Genomic DNA, 25,005 nt, shown 5'->3' on the forward strand with positions numbered 1-25,005 from the left:
CTTTATAGCAGCCATCACTCAAGGACATCCCTGGAAGCCAAATCAATATATCTTGAAGACATCCTTATACTCCCAATCAGATGACATCCATTTGTATGTCTAAAGGTACATAAAGTTTATCTCTGTGACATCCTGAGCATAGTACTATGAAAAATCTGAGACATATTGTTTGAAGGTCATTACTCTGTGTTACATACAAAGAACATAATGTGAAGGTCTACTCTTTGTCCAAGTTCTATAACTTTGTGGAAGGTCCAAAATTAATATTCTTGCTCAAATTATATTGCTATCTGAGATATAGTTCAAGACCAAGTTTTAGAAGTAAGAATATATGCACTCACTCAAGCAAGAAAGGAAGGTGAGATCTTTGAAACAATTTCCCATTATGAAGTATCTAAAGTCCTGTAATATGCATAGTCTCTGTAACATTGTGACATGCGAAGACACTGTGGTAACCCTAGATAGAGGACAAAGTTTGACACTTGAAGATCCGAACCTGTGGTAGCATTTGTAACTTCTGATGATACTCTAGAAATTAAGTAATCCGAATTATTAGTGGTAGATCATAATTGTGTCGCAATAGTCCAAAGTCTTTGTGATATAACAAAGATACGCTCTGTATGGAAATCCAATTTGTCTATCTGAAGATTTCGAACTATCTAGAAGTCAATTCTCTGGAATTTGTGAAGGAAGATGAAGAGTATCTAGTGAAGCTTATTCTAGCTCACTCTTGCTCAAGGTTGAAGATCGAGTTTATAAGAGTCATCTTTATAAAAGGATCGAAGACTGTCCAAGCGGAATTCTGAAACTTCTTTGCGCTAAGACATTTGAAGCCTACTGTAGCAACACATTCTTGAAGATTCAAGGCATCTATAATTTATCCAAGATCTAAAGGCATCCAAAATATTGAGTTGTGAAAGAATCTGAGGACAGTAAGGGACGCTACTCCATGACATAATCTATATGCAAGTTTATTAAGATATAAGGTCCATCTCTATGATGTGAAGCAACGATACTTTCAAAAACCTTTTTCTATACGTAAAGAAAGGAAGTGATGCAAATTCCTGTAGCATGCTTCTTATGGCACGCATATCTCTTTGACATGACAAACTATCTCTATGTGCAAGTTCATGTTGACAAAAATTCACTGTGGCAGCGTACTTCTAAGAGTCAAACATCTTTGATGACATTAAGAAAGACATCCGAAATTGTTAAGTCCAAAAATTCTTCTCTATATGCATTTATGAGGCACAATGACTATATGTGAGTTCCTGAAAAGTTGGTGACATGTACATAAGTCACCTTGCTGTAGAAACCGAAACAATTAGAGACCGATACCTTGAAAATTTTGTGAAGAACTTTCACAAGATATTTGAAGTCTTATGAAGCACTAGTATATGAAGCAGCCATGCTACCAAGATTCCTTTCCTATACATAATAGAAGAATGAATGACATCAATGAAGTCGACCTATCTATGAAGCTAAGACAAAGCTAGCAGCTCAAGAAATTTATGTGGTTTGTGCAATGGTTGAAGGATTGAGACACCTTTGTTGGAAGAAAGTTGGTACATAAAGTCAAAGGATTAGATATTTGTAAGAAGAGATAAGGCAAGGTCAAAAGAGGTATGTATCATTCTTGTTCATTTCATAATTGTCTTGCAAACTATTATGCATATAATGCTAAGTTTTTTAGATTATGGTGAACTCACATGAAAAAAAGAGTTAATGATCTTGTGCTATTTTGAAAGTTAGTGTCATATTTAGATATGTTAGAGTTCGTTGATATAACATTTGAAATCTCTCCCTGCATATAAGGACTAGGTTTTTATCGTCAAGAAATGAAATCTCTAGTATAGAAGGCTTGTCATTGTCTCTAAGGTTTTTCTACTAACTCCTTAGCTAAGTCACCTGACACGGGGATTCGGGACACGTAGGATTCGCGATTCGTGGTGTCGGATTCGGGACACGCTGACCCCTCGGAACAGGACACGTTAGGACACGTTATATATTATTTTATTAAAATATATATATATATATATATATATATTTATAATATATTTAAAAATATATATATATATATATTAAAAATTAGATATTAGCATATTTCTTATACAAATTTTAATTAATAATACAAATTTATTGATTTCAATTATATGTGAAAACTTATAATAAGGCTCGTTGGTTTGGGAACACTTTTCCCAACAAGTGTTACATTGTATCATAAATATCAATTATCTATCCTGTACGTTAGTACACTTTGTAGTATGTACTTTATTCTTATCCCTTGTTGGGTAACTTTGTGCAACTGATCTGTCATCCATTGGGTGACTTTGTGCAACTGATCTGTCGTCCACTTAAATGTATTTTATTGGAGACTTTGTGAACTTTGATCACTAAAACAATTTTGTAACCGCATATAGATAATACAAGTAGCTCAGCCATATAAATTAGATGGCTGATAAACGCTGATAGATATCATGATTATAAATGTGAACTAGAATCCAAGAAACACATATAATCATTATTAAAATTCTGATTAATATTAATCAATAAAATTAATATTGATAATTTATTAGTTAATCAATATTAAGAGTCACATCTTGGTGGGTGTAGTGTTATATCATATATGTAAAAACTTATAACAAGGCTTGTTGGTTTGGGAACGCTTTTCCCAACAAGTGTTACATGGTGGCTGCGTAGAGACCTTGGTTTGGAACGGAAATGCGGTGGCTGCCTAACGGTCTCATTGGAAACGGAAATATGGCATCTGCCTACAGGGCTCATTGGAAACAAAAATGCGGTGGCTGCCTACTAAAATGGTTCGAAAACCTTTGTTCCTGGTTTGAGATGGAAAATCGGTTCGAAACTGTGTGACCTGTGAACTGTGATGAGCCGTGGCCCGTCAACCAAGCCGTTTAAAACCTAGCAAAACGAATCAGAAATACAGGACTCGCACAAAAAATCGAGACACGATTTGGGAAATCCGCGGCACGTTAGCGACACGACGTGTCAGAAAATGACACGACGTGCCCGGCATTTTGGACACGAATCCGACCAGAATCGTGTCGGATTCGCACGATTCGGGATTCGCCAGGGGGTATGAACGAATCCAGTATCATAGCTCCTTAGTATGCTTGTAGAATTTGCAATTCTTAAGTGGCAAATCTTGAAGACTTTGGAGAGCTAGGGTTTGTAAACCCTAGCTAAGGTTTGAGTTAGAGAACCCTAGGAACAAAGCCCTATCTAATTGTTTTCGCTGTAAGAAGTAGATCTGACCCTTGATGATAACAAAAATGACATCATGTTAATGTGAGAACAAGATTGGTGAATAGCACCAAGATTAAGAGGGAGTTGTCCTTCCTCAAAAGATAAGTACTCCACATCTCGTTGATTACTACTACTGCTATTGTCTTTATACTTTTCCTTTTTGTTCTTTCATAGTCTTCTAATAAAGTTTGCAGGGCAAGATATGATCTATCTAAGCTTGATTCACAAATGGAAGAATTGGAAGAACATGGCAAAGCATGATGATTAAGGAGGAAGAAGAAATCGATTAGTTGACAACACAAAATAAATAGTTCACCTACCTCAACTGGAAAGAGGGAGCTTTGATTGGTTCGATTCATGAACATATTGATTGGGTTGACAATGCTGATGCTGATAGAGATACTACTGATGATTGGAAGCTAATATGATTTCTTGAAGAATGTGAAGCTAGATAATGTGAAGAAAGTAATGTCGACTTCAGAGGGAGCTAGAGGCAAAAATTGAAGGATCTTACAACTTGAAATCTGGATCAACATCGATAGATTTGGCAATGTTAAGAAGAAGAGACACTATGGGATACATAGCAGATTCCTGAGGCAAAAAATGTGGCAGTTGGTACAGTCAATTGTGAAGCAGAATGTTTTATGAACTACTTGATGACATGTTAGATTCAATTTTTGTCAAGGCTATGATTAAAGGAAGGTCGAAGTACTTTATGATTCGTGACATGATGTAGGAGGAAGTCATCTATCTCCATTGATGAATCAAATAGCCAATGTATTGATGATGTTTCTTGGGACAAGCTTAGGCTTGTGGATGTCTCCTCCTTGGTTGACAGGGAGTGAGGGTGGAGTTGTGGACACCGTATTCTCCGTGTGTTGTACTATGGCCAAGACTAACAACCGTAAGCCTAGTAAAGGCATTGATAAGGAGAATGGTGGATTGGATAAGCATCTGGGACCAATATTCTTTGAGGATTTATATCCAAGATAAGAATGGTGTCGAGGAATGATATTCTTTGAGGATTTGTATCCATGATAAGAATAGTCCTGTGAGGACATACTTGGTGAACATTTAGATGGGGTATGTGCCTAGAGAGGCAGTGGTGTCCAAATTTATGCCTCCAAACATTGTGCTATGATCTAGTGGAGAGATAGAGCTTGTTAGTCAAGGCCTTGTTGTTTTTGACAATGCTGGTTATGTTGATGCTTATAAATCCAAAGCCTTCTTATATGAATATTTCAACTTGAGAGTATCTTCTTGTGTCATTATGAATACCTCCCTAGTTAAGAGGGAGTGTTGGAAATGTAACTAGTGTCGGTCTTCATATTGTAATTCAAATGTGCTATTGATGTATTTACTATATTCATCATTATTATTTCTAGTCAAAGCATGTTCATGTAGTTGTTGTTTTACCTGTTCATGTATTGCTTGAACTTCTGTAGCAAAATCTTCTCCTTTAGCACTTCTCCTTTTAGCTTTTCCCAAGTCTCTCAATTTAGACACTCCTCTTGGGTGCATTCCATAGATTATATGGAATGGACTCTGCCCTATACTCATGTTTGGAGAATCATTATATGCATATTCTACCTGTGCCAATACTTGATCCCACTATTTTGGATGTTCACCTGCAAGACTTCTTAAAAGATTACCTAAACTTCTATTTACAACTTCAGTATGTCCATTAGTCTGAGGATGATAAGAAGAACTGAAACTCAATTTAGTTCCAAGCTTCTTCCATAATGTCCTCCAGAAATGTCCAACAAATCTGGTGTCTTTGTCTGAAACAATGCTCTTAGGTAACCCATGTAATCTTACAATCTCCTTAAAAAACAGATTAGCAATATGAGTAGCATCACTGGTTTTATAACATGGAATAAAATGTGCCATTTTTGAAAATCTGTCAACTACTACATAAATTGAATCATTTCCTCTTTGAGTTTTTGGTAAACCCAAACAAAGTCCATACTGACCATATCCCAAGGCCTATCTGGAATAGGTAATGGAACATACAAACCTGTGTTTTGACTCCTTCCCTTTGCGTACTGACAAACTTTACAATTTTTCACATACCTTTCCACTTCAGACCTCATTTTCGGCCAAAAATAAAACCTGTTCAATTGTTCATAAGTCTTGTCTGCACCAAAATGCCCTCCAAGTCCTCCACTATGTTTCTCCTTGATCAAATTCTCCCTCATAGAATAACTTGGTATGCATAGTTGATTTCTTTTAAACAACAGTCCCTCTTGCAGGAAATAATCCAGCCACTTGCTTCTGTCTAACAAAACAGGATTTCTACAAGCTTCAAATGCCTATTTAAAATCTAGATATTTCTCATATAACTCTATAAGGAAATCAAAACCCAACACTTGAATTTGACTTTCTTGAACTAAAATACTTTTTCTACTTGAGGCATCTGCTACTCTGTTTGATTGACCAGTTATATGTTTTAATACAAAATTAAAACTTTGCTAGTATTCTACCCATTTTACATGCTTCTGATTAAGCTTTGGCTGTTGCATAATGTACTGTAATGCATGGTTATCTGAATACAGTATGAACTCCTTGGACATCAAGTAATGTCTCCACTTCTTCAAAGACTGCACCACTGCTTAAAACTCCTTATCATAAGAAGAATATTTCTTCTTGGTCTCATTCAACTTTTCACTAAAATAAGCTACAAGTCTGTCCTCTTGACTCAAAACAACTCCAATGGCTTCTCCACTGGCATTACACTTCACTTGAAAAGGTTTATTAAAATCAAGTAAAATCAGAATAGGTTTCTCAGTAATCATTCTCTTCAACAATTGGAAGTTCTTTTCTACTTCAGCAGTCCATTTAAATGGTTGTCTGTCTTTTTTATTGTGTCAATAATTGAAGCATTGATCTGACTAAAATTCCTTATGAATTTCTTGTAAAAACTAGCAAGACCTTGAAAACTTCTTACCTCAAAGACACTTTTTGGTGAAGGCCACTCCATGATAGCCTTGATCTTCTTTGGATCCATCTTTAACCCCTCAACAGAAACAACGAAGCCCAAATACACCAACTCCTCCTTCATGAATGAACATTTCTTTAAATTTAACAGTAATTTTTCTTGTTGTAGCCTTTGTAAGACATAATTCATATGTCTCAAATGTTCCTCCTTAGATCTGTTGTAAACTAATATATCGTCTAGATATACTATTACAGATTTTACCAATAAATTCCTTCAGAACTTCATTCATAAGTCTCATAAATGTACTAGGGGCATTTGACAATCCAAAAGGCATTACCATCCACTCATATAATCCTTAATTGGTTTTAAAAGCAGTTTTCCACTCATCTCCCTCTCCAATTTTGATTTGATGATAACCACTTTTTAAATCTAACTTTGTAAAATATCTAGCTCCACTCAAACAATCCATCAAATCTTCGATTCTAGGTAAAGGAAATCTGTACCTGATTGTTATCTTATTGATTGCTCTCGAGTTAGTGCACATTCTCCAGCCTCCATCTTTCTTTGGGCTCAACACTCTTGGCATTGTGCAAGGACTCAAACTCTCTCTAACCAGTCCCTTGTCTAATAGTTCCTGAACTTGTTTCCTGATCTCTTCATTCTTTGTGGGAGTTATCCTGTAAGCTGTTTTATTAGGTAGATTTGCTCCTGGAATCAAATCTATGTGATGACTGATTTTTCTAATTGGTGGTAACTCATTAGGCAAATCATCTACAATGATATCACAATAACTGTCCAGCATCTCTTGAATTTCAATTGTTAAATCAGAAACTTTTGTGGAAGTAATTATTACCTTGGGTTTGCAAACCAACGCAAAACTTACCTCATCTTCTTCCATCTGCTGTAAGTACTCCTTTCCACTCAACAAAAGGGTCTTTGGATTAGGTTTCTTCGATGTATCCTCTTCTTCTAGTGGCAGCAATGTATGATTGACACCATCTTTACTGAATTCGTATGTGTTCTTATTTCTATTGTGCATAGCTCCTCTGTCATATTGCCATGGTCTACCCAACAATATATGACACACATCCATAGGCATCACATCACACAAAATTTTGTCTCTGTATTTTCCCAACTGCAACTCCACTTCACATTGCTCATTCACTACCAACTAATATCCCTTTTGAAGCCATGACACCTTATAAGGTGTTGGATGTTTCTTTGTTTTCAATTTCAACTTCTCCACCACTTATGTGGAGACCAAATTATCTGTACTACCACTGTCTATTATCATTTGACAACACTTCCCTTGAACCTTACACACATTCCTGAACAAGGTTTTCCTTTGTGCTGGTTCAACAATTTCCTTAGCTAGTTTTAACAAAATTTTGTTGACTACCAAAGATTCCCCTTTCTCTGGTACATTCTCTTCGTCTATTACCTTTGTTGCTTCCTCTTTAGTTTTTGCAACAATTGCATTCCTCTGATTCGTTCCTATATTTTCTGGGCACTCATAAGCTTTGTGTCCCAGCTTGTTACATCTGTAACATCTAACTTCTCATCCTCTACCTCTGCCTCCTCTTCCTCTGGAAAAACTCCCTCTGCCACTTGCATCACGTCTTGTGGGTGCATGCTGACTTGAGCTGCTGCCAACTTCATCTCTAGGTGTTGTAGATCTTCCACTACCACCTTGTCTTCCCCTTCCTTGGAAAGTACCTCTATTTCTGGCAGACTGCTTCCTCATGAGTTTTTCTTTAGCCTTCAGTACCATCTGATAAGATCCTTCTACTATTTTAGGAGACAGTACACTTATCTCATCTTGAATGTCCATTCTAAGACCATTCACATATCTGGCAACCTTCTCATCTGTATCTTGGATTTGGTTTGCTCTTATTCTCACTTTGTAGATTCCTCTGTGTATTCCTTTACTGTCATAGACCTCTGTCTAAGATTTTGCGTCTGCCTAAATAATGTTTGCTGATAGTCACTTGGTAGAAACTTACTTTTCAGTTTTGCCACCATCCTGTTCCAATTCTTAATTGGTTGTTTGCCAAGCCTTCTTCTTTCTGCCTGCACTCCATCCCACCAAAGTGCTGCATGTCCTTTCAGTTTCATGACAACAAACTTCACCTTCTTTCCTTCATCTGTTTCTTCATAATCGAAGAATTTCTCCATGTCATTTATCTAGTGTATCAATTCTTTAGGGCTTAAGCTTCTTGTGTAGATTGAGACTTCAAGTCTAGGCTTGGATGTGGATCTCAATACTGACCTAAAGAATCTCATTTCAGGGGTTACATTTGTAGGTTCTTCATCTTCTACAGCTCCAGCTTCAGGTTCATTGACATCCCCAGCATCTGCATCTCTTCCCATTTCCACTGCTTCCAATCTAGCTTGCATTTGTTGCATAGCTTCCAACACTTCAGCATTTGCAACTGGTCGTCCTTTTCTTCGACCACCACCTCTTCCTCCAACTCTGAAAGCCATGTTGGATTTCTTTTTCTGATCCTGTTCAATGTCATTACGCTGCTCTGATACCACAAATGGTGGCCTGGGTGCAGGTGTTATTGACAATCGTTCAAATCCAGAAACTATTTCTTCAAGTTCAGGCGAAATTTCTTCTTGGATTTCCTGCGGAGTATTATTCATCTACCTCCAAAGTTATCTATTCTGCTAAATTAGCAGAACTTCTTAATTTAGCTGCAACAAACAAGTGCCTTACAAGTCCTTAAAACATCGCACATCGCAATTGCAAGTTCATCAGGGTAGGGTTCATTTATTTATGAACGATGCAATGCGATATTAATCGGTGATCTTCGTATTGCACGTCGCATTTTGCAATTCCTCTAGTCCAGGGTCCATTCACTTATAATGATGCGATGCGAGATTAATCTAACGGTCAGCAGTCATCAATGATCCAACGGTCAGTAGTGATATTGCATGGGGATCTGCGCGATATTTATCCACCCTCATGGAGCCGATGAGGTTTATAAACCCTCGGTCTATAAAAGTTCGGGTCTGGTACTTAGATTAACGTCCGCTCATTTTAAAGCCCGATATCCATCGGATAACAGTGGCCATTAGAACCTACAGCTCGCAAGACTTCCATTAACACACGGTTTAATAACAGGGCCAACCCCCACTGTTGACTGTGACGCAAGGCGTTGAAAATGAAATCAACGGTTAGGAATGAGTATGGTGCTTCAACCCTGATCAAGGAATCTGTACACTTTCAAACCCCGCAGTTGCTAATACATGACGAAAAGAGATTAAATGCGATCACACAGAACTCTAAATTCTCAGGGCTAACTGGAAATTCAATAATACACAAAGACACTACGGAGGGATGCAACACCCCCGGGATTGACCAATTATACACAGAAATGCACAGAGATTTAATTTCTGCAATTTTAATCATATATGGCCAAAACAAGCCGAATCAGTCAAAATCCTTTTTCAATCATTCAGAACTTACATAAATACTATTCCATCCTAACTATCAGATCCTTAAAACATTGGATCGAATTTGCCTAATCTTAAACAATATCTAATCTAGTCGATATTCTCCTCGAGAATCTCAACTGAATCAAAACTGCATGAATTAATTACAAAACCATTCAATCCCTAAATCCTAGCTCAAATCCTATCTAGAAAGCTTGTAAATTGACAATTAAAGGATCCCACTCCTTTGCTTGTAACTTTTTTTGTATTTTTGGAATAAGTTTGAAGCCTTTTGCCTTCAAGCCTCATGCTCCTACATCAGAACACAAAAATTTGGCTCAAGCTAGAGAAAAACCCCAAGATGGGGAAAACCCTTGATCAATCCTTCATATTATCAAATATCAAATGTTCAATAGAGAGAGAGAGTCCAATAATATACAATGATGATGAAATCAATGTCATTGTGACTTGACTTTCCAATTAGATGATCCAATACCACTGCCCTTAGTCAAATAGATGGCCCAAACAAAGTCTGCAATCCTGCTCTCGGTCAACAACCATAACTAGAGTCAATAGTGGTCAACGCAACAGAAAAAAATCCTCCTTGAGCTCGGTCGAGGTCAAAGCAATTCGACTTTCCTTGGAGGTGAACCAACGATAAAAACAATCAACAAAGGAGCAACCAAACTCGGTTAACTAGAAAGTCAATTATGTGGTCAAAATAGTCAACATAAGCTTGCAGTCAACGCAAGTCAACCTACTTAGAATATCTCAATATCTGTGCCAGAATATGTGGCCTGCCCAAACAAAAATCCTCCCACAAAAATCATAGTCAAATTGTCCCTTAAATCCCTTGGTCAATGCTGGTCAAAGCCTCCTCAACACAGAAGTCAACGCAGGTCAAATCAGCGGCAAAATTTGCACTTGTGGAAGAAGAATATGCTGGCTCAGAATTGTACGACCCAATCAATGTAGGAGAGAGAAGAATATGATGTGTGTGGAATGTGTCAAATGAGTTTTAAACCTCTGTTGTTATTTCTTGGAAAATTATGACCCGGATTATCCACAGTACTTTGTTCATTAGAATGTTTCGAACCCCAACAGGGATCCATCATCAGGATAGTCTATTACTTATTTTCTATCCTGATGATGGATCCCCTTTGGGGTTCGAAACATCGATCTAATGAACAAAGTACTGTGGATAATCCGGGTCATAATTTTCCGTGTCAAATGAGGTTGAAGGTCTCTTCTATTTATATGTGATGGAGGAGGGTCAATTTGACTAATGAGACCCCAAGCCGACCTTGACCAATTACGCGTGTGGGCTTCACATCAGAAACATATTTCTCCTTGTCTGATTTCAGTGAGCCTTAGATCAATTTTGGACCTCTCAGAAAGAGGAATTCAATCCAATAATCATCTTCTTTAAATGAGTTTCCCAAAGTGGAATTTGGCCCTAGTTGCACATTTTAATACTCCCTCTCAATTGGGAAGAATTCCACCTGCCAATATCCATCCATCATCATGCCATCCGGATCATCATGTACTAGCTTTGCGTCTCGTCTCGTCTCTGCTTAAGATTTGATATAGATAATAAGAAGGATCAATCGAGAGTGAGTCACAAGACATTACCACTCTCCACTGATGAAAGTCAGCGCACATAACTAGGGGTAAAATCCCAATCAGACTTGATCTTGAGAGATCAAGTTGTTGAACATCATGCATCCTAGACATAGGGAGTACAACAGTACACGATGTGTCCATCTATAGTGCTATGGTCCCTCACCAATTTTCCCAACTCATTGGCCATATGAGAGGTACTGCCCAAGAGTCCTAGACTGCAAGGGTAGGATGTATGCTAGGGCTTCCACAGGAAAAGGTGAACCACTCACCTTGCTCATATGCCATAGGAGAAGGTGAACCACTCATCCTATGCACATATCATCAACCATGGGGGATGGTGAACCACTCACCATATGCTTTCATATATCACCATGGGGTATCACAGGGGAAGCTGAACTACTCACCCTATGGTCACACATAGCTCTAAGAAGTAGCCTAGGCCCCCCAGAGCTCCCAGAGCTCAATGTCCAACTCAAGCAAGACCCTCATGGGAGGGTCCTTCCACGACTCCAAGTCTCTCTCGGAAGGCTAAGAACTTGACCTTCCCCAAGAGCTTTGTGAGGGTGTTTGCAACTTGTTCATCTGTCCTGATGTGTTGGAGCCTTATTGCACCCCGTTGTACCATATCCCAGATAAAGTGGTACATGATATCAATATGCTTGGAGTGGTCATGGAACACATGATTCTCTGAAAGGCGAATCCCACTTTGATTGTCGCAATAGATAATGGTGGTATCCAACACATGCTCAAATAGCTCACTGAAGAGCTTCCTCAACCAAATAGCTTCACAATAGGGCATACTGGCTGCAATATATTCGACCTCGACAGTGCTTATATTTTTGCTTCCTATTCATCCAAGAAATAGAAGCAGATCCCAAAGAGAAGCAACATCCAGACGTGCTTTTTCTATCCACCACATTGCCAACCAGTCAACATCATAATATGTATGTAGACTAAAATTCTCGCCAGTGTATCTCAATCCATAGTTGATAGTGCCACAAAGATATCTTAAGAGATTCTTTGCAACAACCTAATGTATGTGATGAGGCTTAACCATAAATTGACTCAAAGTATTTACAATGAAGCATATGTCTAATCGAGAGTTTACCAAGAACATCAGGGCCCCCACAAGTTATCTATATTCAGAATGATTTGCCAATTTGGGACCAACAAGACTTCCACATAGCTTCTTCAAGTTGAGTTCCATCGGAGTAGACACAAACTTGCATTCCACCATCCCACATCTTTCTAATAGATTCATAATGTATTTGCCTTGAGAAAGGAAAATCTCATCTGGCTTTTGCCAAACTTCCAAGCCTAGGAAGTAATGCATCAGTCATAGATCCTTCATCTCTAATTCAGAAGTCAACTCCCTCTTGCATTGATAAATGAGAGGGCCTGCACCAGTTAGAAATAGATCATCAACATAAAGGACCTAAATAAGTGGCATGTCCTTTTCAACCTTGAAGTATAGGTTTGGATAAACATAGCTCCTTGTAAATCCAAACTTCATAACATAACTATCAATCCTTTCATACCAAGTCCTAGGGGCTTGCTTTAACCCATAGAGGGCTTTCTTCAACCTGCATACATGAGACCTTCGATCTTGTATTTCGAACCCCTACGATTGTTCCAAGTAGACTTCCTCCTTAAGTGAGCCATGCAATAAGGCAGTCTTGACATCCATCTAATGTAGGCTCCACCCTTGATTTGCAGTGAGAGCAATTATAGATCGGATAGTGGTATGTCGAGCAACCGATGCAAATATTTCGTCATAGTCCACTCCTTCCTTTTGACAGAAGCCACAAACTACAAACCTTGCCTTATACTTTTCAACACTTTCATCAGCTCCATGTTTTATCTTGTAGATCCATTTAGAAGTGACCAAAAACTTGTCCTTGGGTCTAGGAACCACTTCACAGACATCGTTTTTCATGATTGATTCATATTCCTCATTCATCACATCTTTTCATACCTGGTGCTTTACATCTTCTTCAAACGTGCAAGGTTCAACTTGAGTAGTAGTACTCATGGTAGCCAAGTACTCTTGATACCAATTAGGCTTCTTACCTTCGCGAAATGTCCCTTTTGGAGTAGTATGCTTTTCAGCATCTTGAAGTGTATCCTTGAGCCATAGTGGTCTTTTCCTTGAGGTAGAGGGATCACCAAGAGGTGGATCAAGAGGATCCATCGGGCCATCAACATCGAGCATAGGCTCATCCGTTAGAGGTTCTTCTTATTTTTTGGCACCATCATCATCGTCCTTCCATGAGATGGACAGATCTCTGGTTTTCCGAGGGCAGTGTCTTCGTCAAAGGTAACATCTCTAGTTACTTCTACATCTCTTTGACTAGGTACATATATTCTATATGCCTTTGGATTTTCACTATATCCGGTGACTATACCTTTCTTCCCAGAAGCTTCTAGCTTGTTCGTTTTCGTTTTAGACACATGAAAGTATACAGGACAACCAAAGATTCTAAATTGAGAAACATTAGGTTTCTTACCAGTGAAGTCTTCCTCAAGTGTCTTGAAATCCAAGGCTTGATGAGGTCTCCTATTTTGAACATATACGATAGTGTTGGCAGCTTCTCCCCACAAGAATTTCAGTAGACCTTGATCATAGATCATGGCACCGATGGCTTCCATGAATATTCGATTTTTCCTTTCAACAACACCATTTTTCTCTGGAGTGTATGGAAAAATTGTCTCCCTCTTAATGCCAACCTCCCTGCAAAAGTCATTGAATTCATTGGATTCATATTTGGTTCCATTGTTAGTCCTTTATGTCTTGATCTTCTTCCTTGTTTGATTCTCCACCAATGCCTTAAAACAATGGAACCACTTGAACACTTCATCCTTCTTCTTCAAGAAATAAATCCATGTTTTGCGTGAGAAGTCATCCACAAAAATTGCATAGTATGAGTATCCTCCTAATGAAGTTACGGGCAAGATACCAAACATGTCAGAATGGATCAATTGAAGAATATCAGTTGTCTTGCTTTCACTAGAAGGGAATGGTCCCTTTGTATGTTTCCCAACTGCACATCCCTGACATACTCCTTCATGGTTCATGTTAAACTCAGGCATCCCTATGATCATCTTCCTTACCCCAGGTAAGGCTCTATAATGTAAGTGGGCAAATCTCCGGTGCCATAGCTCACATTGAAGAGAAGTATCACTTGCCAAAGCTCCCAAAGGACTTCCACCATCTTGATAGAGACCTTCAACCCTAAATCCAAAAGTAAAAGCATCTTTAGGGTTCCTATGCCTTCTACATACCTTTCCATCAATGAAAGCTACTTTGAAGCCTTTGTCTTCCATCGCAAAAATAAACACTAGGTTCTTCTTCAAATCGGGCACATACAACACTTCCTGTAGATGTATGGTTTGACCATAATTCAAGTGAAGAGTGACAATTCCTATCCCTTTCACGGGGTAGGTGGCATTATCTCCAAGTATGATCTTTAGATTAGTTTTCTTCTCAACTAAATATGAGAGGGCCTCCTTGTATCCAGCGAAATGCCTTGAGGCTCCGCTATCAATTAACCAATGATCCAAATTATTTGGAGGAGAGGTAGTAGATAGAGCAGAAATAAGATAGAACTCATCTTGGTTTTCTACAACATTACTTTCATCATACTCGACATTTCTTGTTCTCTTGGGAGGTCGACTATTTCCATCTCGAGTAGCGAGAGCATTCCTCTTTCCTTTGTTGTTATACCTGTTGTTCCTTTGATTGCCATTTCTTTTGAAATTGTTGTCGTTGTTATTGTCATCCGTTGGAGGATTTTTCTTGTGAGGACACTCTCTAGCATAGTGGCTGAACCTGTTGCAAATGTAGCATCTTCCTTTGTCTCTTCCTTTGAATACTTTCTTAGATCCTTGACCCTGTCTCTTTGGACCAACATCATTCTTCCTCTTTGCATGTGCAAAGAAAGTAGTGGGTTCATTTCCATTGTTGGATTTATCTCTCTCCATAATCCTTGTTTCCTCTTGAGTGTATCTAGCCAATAACTCATCAAAACCAGGTATCATGTCATTGTTGACAATGGTGGTGGTAAATATATTCCATGGTCTTGAAAGACCTCCAAGAGCAATGAGAGTGTGCTCCTTGTTAGCAATAACTTCTCCAATAGATAGCAGGTCATTCTTGATTTGAGTTATTCTCATGAAGTAGGATTGGATAGACTCCCCTTTTTCCATCTTGATATCCTTCAATTTGTTCTTGAGAAAGAGAATTTGACTTGTATTGTTCACTTTGAACTCCCAACCAACATATCATACATTTCCTTAGAAGTTCCCAGATCAGAAATGTAGGCAACCAAATGCTTTTGAATGGAGTCAATCAAAATTTTCTTCGCTTTGACCTCACCTTTTCTATACTTCGTTTTCGTAGAAACAGGCGCATTTGAAGGAGGCTCCACAAATTTTCCTTGCACATAGTCCAATACTTCATGCTCTTCCAAAGTCAAGTCCAAAGTCATCTTTAGATTTGTCATTGAGCTTGTCTTCAGTCTTGAAGTAAGATGTAGAGGCCACAGAGACTTGTCCAATAATCTTTTTCCAATAGATATCTTAGTGATTTCTTTTCTCTCTTGCTTGGGCTTGTCCTCACCTGGGCTCTAATACTATGTTAATTTAGATAGCAATGGTATGTTCTATGCTTGCAACAATTACTTCAATGTCCTTTTATTAGCCCAATGATGATTTCCACTTTAATTTCCAATAACAATCACATTAACCATTAATTCACATTGACAATAACTGTAGATAGAACCATGACAAGAGAAGACAAGCCATGACAAGAGAACACAAGAATTTGGTTCAAGCCAAGTAAAAACCCCAAGATGGGGAAAATATTTGGTCAATCCTTCTTATTATCAAATATCAAATGTTCAGAAGAGAGAGAGAGTCCAATAATGTACAATGATGATGAAGTCAAAGTCAATGTGACTTGACTTTCCAAGTAGATGATCCAATACCATTGCCCTTAGTTAAATAGATGGCCCAAACAAAGTTTGCAATCTTGCTCTCGATCAACAACAACCAGACAACCTTAAACAAAAAGTCAAATGTGGTCAATGTAACAGAAAAAGAGTCCTCCTTGAGCGCGGTCAAGGTCAAAGCAATTCGGCCTTCCTTGGAGGCCAACTAGCAGTAAAAATAGTCAACAAAGGAGCAACCAAACTCAGTCAACTAGAAAGTCAATTTTGTGGTCAAAACAATCAACATAGGTCTACGGTCAATGTAGGTCAACCTGCCCAGAAAATCTCGGTAACTATACCAGAATATGCGGCCTAGCCAAATAGAGATTCTCCCACAAAAATTACAGTCAAACTATCCCTTAAATCCCTCAGTCAATGCTGGTCAAAGTCTCCTCAAAACAAATAGTCAATGTAGGTCAAATCAGCTCCAAAACTCGCGCTTGTGGAAGAAGAACAGGCTACCTTAGACTTGTACAACCTAATCAACGAAGGAGAGAGAAGAATATGATGTGTGTGGAATGTGTCAAATGAGGTTGAAGGTCTCTTTTATTTATATGTGATGGAGGAGGGTCAATTTGACTAATAAGACCCCAAGTCGACCTTGACCAATTACACGTGTTTCTCCTTGTTCGATTTTAGTGAGCGTTAGATCAGTTTTGGACCTCTCGGAAAGAGGAATTCAATCCAATAATCATCTTCTTCAAATGAGTTGCGTAAAGTGGAATTTGGCCCTAGTTGCACATTTTAACAAGACAATCAAAGGAGAGCGAAGACGAGCTGTTTCTACCCTAATTCTACTCACATATGTGAAGTTTTTGCTATTTTTCATAGGCTATTATAGGGGCGAAATTACAGGGGGGCGAAATTACAGGAGTTGACCAAATTTCAGAGAATTGACCAGCGTTGACTATTGTTGACTTTGACTTGGTTGGAGGAATCTTGGAGGAGAGTTGAATTGGGTCTTTGTAGCATTCTTGGTCTTGGTCTTGGGTCTTGGATATCTCACTTTGATCTGATTCTATAAGAACCAAATATTTTGGGTTTGTGTTCTTTGGCTCTTTGTGATCTTTATGTTTTGGTAATTGCTTGATGAAGAGAATATAAATTTAATAAGAGGCCAACAAACATTCACAAGTAATTATCAAGAGAAATCAATCATTATCTTCCAACCCTTGGTTTCTGAACAGAAGGCATAAAAGAGAAAAATACAAAGAAGTGGAAGAAAATAATGTAGAGTTCGATGAAAAAGATGGCAATAAAAAAGAACAAGATGGTAAAGAAAATATGGTATTCAATCTTTGAAAGATGACAATTGATCTCAAAAAAGATGAAAATGGTTCTATAGGACTCTTAAAATATAAAGCCAGATGAGATACAAGAAGGACAAAGAAAAACAAAGTCATAATCACCACATCAGGTAAATCTTGCTTTAATGTGCAATGTTGTGCATTCTTAATGATCCAGTTTCTTTTCATGAAGTAAATCAAAAAGAAGATTGGAGAGATGCTATACAAACTGAATATGTTGCTTTCATTAGAGAAATTTTGACCAAGGAAAATTATAAAATAATGGTGGAAATAATAAAATAAGATTAGATTACCTCATCAAGTTTTGGAGTGAGAAAAGAAAAAACTACTTTTTCAACTAATCTTCCTACTGTTTTGCTCAAATTTTGAGTAGGAGCACTCTTTGGATGCAAAATTTAATTTCACATCCAAAGAGTACCCATGCTAAATATTTTTGATGGATCCTGATACATAAAAAATGAGGAATACATGAAAAAGCATGATTGCAATAATGTTTTTCATGTATTTCTCATTTTTCATGTAGTGGGCTCCATCGAAAGTATTCAATATGGTACTCCTTGGATGCAAAACTAAATTCCACATCCAACGAGTGCTCCCGCTCAAAATTTGAGTAAAACCGTAGAGAGATAAGTTGAAAATACAATTTGAAAAAGTAGTTTTCTTATTTTTTTAATCAATTTACCCTTTTACTCTAGAAATGGTGAATCATCCCCCATGGTTGATATCATCATCTTCAATTTCATTGGTTCTTATAAAGTTGATTTTGGTTGTACATTTTTGTTTTGAGGCCTACTTTTAACTTCAAAGTTTCTCTAATGGATAAAAAACAAACACTCAAAGGTTAGTTGAATTACCCTCAACTAAGAAACCTATAGGTTGTAAATTGGTGCATCGCACAAAATTAAAATCAAATTGCTCCATTGATAAATATATAACAAGGCTAATAGCAAAAGGATATGCACAAAAAGAAGGTATTGATTATGAGGAAACATTTTCTCGTGCTGGAAAATTAATAACAATCATAATATTGTTAGCTTTTGCAGCATAGTTTGGATGGCAACTACACCAGATGGATGTTAAAAGTGCTTTTTTGAATGGAGATTTACAAGAAAAAGTATATATGGAGTAGCTTGAAAGATTTCTAGTTGAAGGAAAAGAAAACTTAATATGTATTTTATTGAAGGCCTTGTATGGAGTCTGGACTAAAACAAGCCCCTCGAGCATGGTTTGAAAAGATTAATCAGCCTCTTAAATTAAAAAATTTCAAAAAAAGTGATTCTAACCCTAACTTATATATCAAAGAAAGAGGTAAAGAAATTATAATTATGGTTGTATATGTTGATGACTTGATAATTACAGCGAGCGGTAATATATGTTAGTGAAGGCCTTGTATGAACTAAAATAAGCCCCTCGAGCATGTTTTGAAAATATTAGTATCTTTAATTAAGAAATTTCTAAAGAAGTGATTCTAACTCCAACTTATATATTAAATAAGAGGTGAAAAAATTATAATTATGGTTGTATATGTTGATGACTTGATAATTACAGGAAGCAATAATGATTTGATACAAGAAGAAAAAGATAGTCTTTCTAAATCATTTGATATGACCATAGTTTTAAAAATGGACTAGTTTGAACCGGAAATCAGTCAAACTGGCTGGTTAGGTAGACTTATGCAACAAAACGGTAGAAAATCATAGATGGGAGGCTGGTTTGTACTAGTTATGTACCCAACTGACCTGGTTAGATCTCACATGTGTGGGGGAGTTTGGTACCCCCGGTGGCAGTTTTCTTAGGTGGTTTTGGAGGAAACCAAGGGTTGTTTTCCTCCCAAAAAAACCATCTTGGCCATAAAACCAACCCTCCCCCTCCTAAACCCTAAACCTAAAAAAAACTTGAACTCAACCTTAGCAATGCTAACAATCAATGGTAATGTTAAATCCTGTTACTTAAATTTTTAACATTCCCATTGATTGCTTAATTATGTTTGAGAGTGGTTCCAATTTCATTTTTTTTCATATGGAGAAACTAGAATTTTAGATCTTACTCAAAATGCAACAGACTTAACAGTTTTTAGGATTTCACGTTTTTGGAGATTTCGATGTTTCCATTCGATTCTGTCATGTGTGAGGGTATGGGATTGGCATTTGATCAAGAGCATGAATCCCTTTATGTAACTTGATGTTGGTGGTATTGATTGTTGAACTCCATTGATGTTGGTGGTATTAATTGTTGAACTCCTCTAACATGGCCTTAACAAAAATGTACCCTTCGCTCAAAGCAAAATAATTGGTTAAGCATGCTAAAATTTTCCTACCATATCACAAGGTTGAGGAGATGAACACTCAAAACAAAATTTTTGGTTAGGTTTGTTAAGCTTTTTCAATTTCTACCATATTATAAGGTCGAGGAATCCATGTTTGAAGACATTGAGCTAGATGATGTTTATGTAGCTCTTGTTTATAATCCCCATTTCTAGTAGTGATGAATCAGTGATGAGTTTGATGAGTGATCATGTTGATCAATGATTTCTAGTAGGCCAGTGGCCCAATAACATGTAGCATTTTCTTTTGATCTCTAGTGAGACATGACCTTTTACAAGGAGACATGCCCCTTGGACTATTCATTGCACTTGTTGATGGAGAGAAATGTCTTTTGAGAACCCATTTTAGGCCTAATTCTAAGTTGCAGGAAACGTGGGTCTAGGGTCCGTTTCCGTACGGAAATGAAACGGAAATAGGGAAACCCGTACTGTACGGCGTGGAAACTCGTTTCCGACCGTACTGGCCCGTTTCTCGAGGAGGAAACGTGGCCAGTGTGACCGGAAATGAGTTTCTGGGCCGTACAACGGAGTTTCCTCATGCAAATTGACTTTGTCTTATGTTTTTTTTAATTATTTTGTTTTCTATTGTTTTATTGGGCGACTAAAGTGGCTTCTAAATTTAATCATAATTTTTAAATGTAATAAATTATAATGTATCCTGATGCTATGATTGCACATAACATTTCTTAAATGTCCTAAATTCTAATATATATTCGTGTTTCCCCGTTTCCAAAATTTGGGGAGGTCGCGTTTCATACCCGTGCCCGTTTCGGAAACTCGTACCTGTTTCCCCGTTTTATGCAACTTAGGCCTAATTTGGTTAACCTAAGCCTCTAGAGGAACCATAGGAACCTTTGAACTCAAATCTGGAAATTACTGAATAATCCACCTCAAACCCTAAATCCCTATCTTTATCTGTTGGTGGAAAACCATTGTAGAACTCTTGGGGCGCACTTTGTTTAAGTTGATTGGATTATTTGATTCCTAAGATCTACTAGGGAAACCTCCTTTTTGTTAGATTGTGCGCATCACTAAAATTGGGGGAGTAGATGCTGAGGTGACTGTGGTGGCAGTCCTATTGTTGCACTTTGCCCAGGTGACCTAGTGAAGCTTTGCACTAACGTGCTAGATTTTGCTGTAACAGGCCTAAAAGTGCTGAGATGACTGTGGTGGCACTCCTATTGTTGCACTTTGTCCAGGTGCCCTAGTGAAGCTTTGCACTACCATGCTAGATTTTGGTGTAACAGGCCTAAAAGAGCACAATGCTTATCATACAGGGATTGATCTCCATATAGACTATAGCAATCATGTTTTCTTGTTTTCCTGCCAAATTTCTTTGGGTCTAAACATAGACTTTGAATCTGTGCGTCAAACTTTTCTCTGTTTAATGTGCCATCAAGGTGAGGAATACTAATCGTTGCATCCATTTTTTGCTGCAACATTGGCATCACATGCCAAGACAAAAATTTCTGTAGTTTGCATCGGCATCACTTCATGCATTAGTTTTATCTGAAATTTACATAATTCCCATGCAAGAAGCTGGATAATATTTGGTGTTCACTGGATAACTTCTGGGGATTCTTTAATGTATGAATTTGAAGCCATCTGCCTAAGCTTTAAAAACACTTCCACGCAACGCCTCTAACCTTTAGAAAAGAGAATATCATAGCAGAAACTTGCAACAGGAAAAGAAAATCTGAGCAGAATTGGGAGTAATTATGGGCCAACCCATGATAACCTAAGAAATTTATAAACTGGCTTGATCTAATCAGATAAATTCATGATCCAATACACTAGAGCAGGGGCTGACGTAGCTGTTGAGAATGTTGCTGGTGTAGCACAGATGCGAGTGTGTAAAATGTAGAAAATTGGGATGATAGCCAAAGTGAGGATTTGCTACCAACTCATACGTGCTCACAGTGTAAGTGATGACTCTGCAGAGGTGCTTCTCTTGAATTCACTGCCTTTGTATCAGTTAACAGTACATATTTATAATACCAAACTTGACAAACTCAGAGACTGAAAACAAATAGATCTTCATCCATTTGAAAATTCAGCCTAAATTTTTTTAACCACAACATAATTTTTCTTAGGAGGATCACTAAAAATAGCTTCGTTAAAAAAAAACTCTGCTAAAAGTAGACAAAGTATTTTTAGTGCTTATGTATGACCATCAAAGCTGCTTATGCAATTCATATTGAATTCTTTAGAGCCTTCTTTTGGTCTCCAGGAGAGCAAAATATTTTCAAGAGTTAAATTGGACATTTTGTGGCATAAGGAAAAATGAAGGTAGATAAGTATGCTTGATGTCGAGAGACATGGGGGATCTTTTTTTTGCAAATGGATTCTCAGGGCGTTCAAAAGGAATGAAAGTTTGAAGCTCTTGTTCAGTTAAACTGTCTTGTATTCGACCATCTTCAAAGCACCGAGAAACCCTAGGATATGATATCGATTTTGGTTTTCACCTCGAACAGATTTCACCACCCAAATAGCATCTGCACATACTATTTGATGTTGAAACCTGATATGGCTGGATCCCTTGGTCCTATTTTGGTGTAGGAAAGAGATTAAGATCACGCTTGACAAATCAATTTTATGGCAGGTGTGTGAAGTTTGATGCAGTTTGCCTCCTTATATCAACCAAGTCTGACTCCCTCTTTTGTCGAATATCTGATGACAGTCTTGTATTTGACCATTGTAGCGTAAAATAAACTTCATGTTGACAGTGATTTCAAGGATATATATTATATCCATTTTTCCTTGTATCATGTTATAATTTGGTTATGAATCATCAAGAAGTATAATTTGTTTTCTGAGAACAAAAATAAATGATTTTATCTGTATCTTAAATTTTAATATGGAGGGAGACGAAATATGAAGTCATACGAACACCTTACAAAGTTACAGGGTATTCAACTATTCCAGGAGAAAATATGCACCTTTTTGTTCTAGGATTATAATCAAAGTGGTTTATGCTTATGCTGCTCACTTTAACAGCATCCAACTATGCTACATGCGATGTTGTGTAAGAGTGACGAAAAAATAAATTTGTCTTTCAGAAACCCTGGACAAGCTATTCAATTATTGGAGGAGCAAGTAAACACCTTTTTCTTTTATAAAGCAATCAATGCTCATGACGATCACTTCTAAGAGCATCCAACTGTGTTGCGTGTGATGTTGTGTGAGGGAAAAAGTAAATATTATTCGTCTATCGGGATGCAAATGTTGCTTTGCCACATTCCTTTCCATCTGATTTTTGAGATTGTAAAAAAGGTAGGAAAGTTAGACTGACTAATCTATCGCATATTCTTGTCTGTCAAATTCATTGTTCACATGATAGGAAGTATTGGAATCTAGGGAAGAGATGTCATTTATTCAAAGCTTAATTTTCAAGTATTATTCAATGTGTCAACATTTTCTGAATTTTGTAGGGATTTGTGGATTGTATGAAAGGAAATTGAAAGAATTGAACCCTGCTTTACGAAACATCACTTACGACATTGCTGATCTCTACAACTTCATCGATGGGCTAGCAGACCTGAGTGCACTTGTGTATGTATTGTGATTTCTTAACTAGTTATATATTAGAGCGTGCATCCACTAAACATATCTTATAGTCTACGTTAGTACAGAATTATGATATAATTTTTCTTATTAATGCAATACTGTGTTTTTCAGATACGATCACTCAGTTCAAGCTTATCTGCCATATGATCGTCAGTGGATAAAACATCGAATTTTTCAGCATTTGAAGAAACTTGCTGCTCACTAAACATTTTGTGTGGAAGGATAGGTGTGCACATAGTAACAAAAAAATTTAACGGCTTTGCTATCTTGGTCTTTGTATTGGATACTGAAGAAAGTTTCTTTGACCTTAATATTATATGGGTGATTACATAAAGTCTTGCTAGTATTCTTATGTATTAAATCACTGGTTCTCCATAGTTCGCTTCACATGCTTGATGTGAGAGATGATGGGTGTCTCCTGTAAACTAACAAAGGTCAGTATGTATCCAATCCGAACAGTTAGTATGATCAAACATGTGGATTATACTTTGATTCAGTTTTTTGTAGTCTTCCATGTTTTTACAGTATGTATTTCACTGAATCAAAAAACTGAATCAGCTGATAAGGCATCGGATGGTGAATGATGGTTTGTGTGGCTGCTACTCTGTAATTATTTATATACTCTTTAAAGTGTGGTGGTATATAAACATACATTTATTCCTGCCATTGGAAAAGCTTAATTACAGCTATCATAAGAGTCTCTTTCGTCTGATATAATTAATTACTCCAAAGCATTCTTAGATTATTTTAAGACAGGTGTGTGTCTTATTATTTGCGTTTGCCTTGGCTCCCACTCGATACCAACGGAGATTCAGTCTTCAGAATATCCCTGTTATCTACCTCACAACTTCCATTTATTGGTAAGTCCTGTATGTAGACTGATGCATCAAAGATCACATTAATGACTCCTGATCTCAAGCTTGTTTCATTAACTGTGATTAACCAATATTGTGCATTTCTATTATTGGTCCACAAAAACATATAGGATTTTCTTATAACAGGAAACTAGAAGTTTTGCCAAAACATGAATTGCTTATGGGGCTTGTCTTATAGTTGGATAAGTAATGTACTTTCCCGGATGAAGGACCTGACAGTTTTTTGAAAGTGGTATGGATAGAATCATCGTATCACACAATCACTGTTTTAGCAGAACTCTCTAATTGCAGTGTAACAAATGTGGACAGCAGGGCTATTCGATTAATTTTAAATGATTATGGAAAGACATTGTTTGCATTGTTAACGTTCATGTTCATTGTTAACCTTAGTATTGATAGGTTCTGGTGTTAATGGATGTCCAAAGTTTTATTAAGACGTTGGATTGAAATGCTGAGGTGATCGTGTACATGGAACACACTTATTGACATGTCAGTAGCATTGATTCTATGAAAGGACCCTCCAAAAAGAGATATAAACCTATCTGATATTCGGTTTGATCCTCATAGTGTGGTACTAAACCATGGTTGGTTTTGGTGATAACAAAGCTTTTGCAGCTCCAATGTGATGATCGCCCTCATCATCACATTGGAACTGCAAACGCTTTGTCATCACCAAAAC

The 25,005-nt window shown here is 37.4% G+C and overlaps 1 protein-coding gene across 2 annotated transcripts in view; it reads left to right on the forward strand.

Moving 5' to 3' along the window:
* Positions 1-24,131, forward strand: part of ER (enhancer of rudimentary protein) — a 191,772-nt gene extending 167,641 nt beyond the window's left edge. For both annotated transcript variants that reach the window (XM_089374148.1, XM_089374145.1), the window contains 2 exons: positions 23,316-23,436; positions 23,563-24,131. In XM_089374148.1, the coding sequence (XP_089230274.1) occupies positions 23,316-23,436; positions 23,563-23,656 (215 nt within the window). In that variant the 3' untranslated portion in view covers positions 23,657-24,131. The remainder of the gene's footprint in view (positions 1-23,315; positions 23,437-23,562) is intronic.
* Positions 24,132-25,005: the final 874 nt, after the last annotated feature.

Source organism: Pinus tabuliformis, chromosome 8 (assembly GCF_031772625.1).
Source record: "Pinus tabuliformis cultivar Carrire ecotype Pingquan chromosome 8, CPIR1, whole genome shotgun sequence".
In the NCBI taxonomy this organism is placed as follows: domain Eukaryota; kingdom Viridiplantae; phylum Streptophyta; class Pinopsida; order Pinales; family Pinaceae; genus Pinus; species Pinus tabuliformis.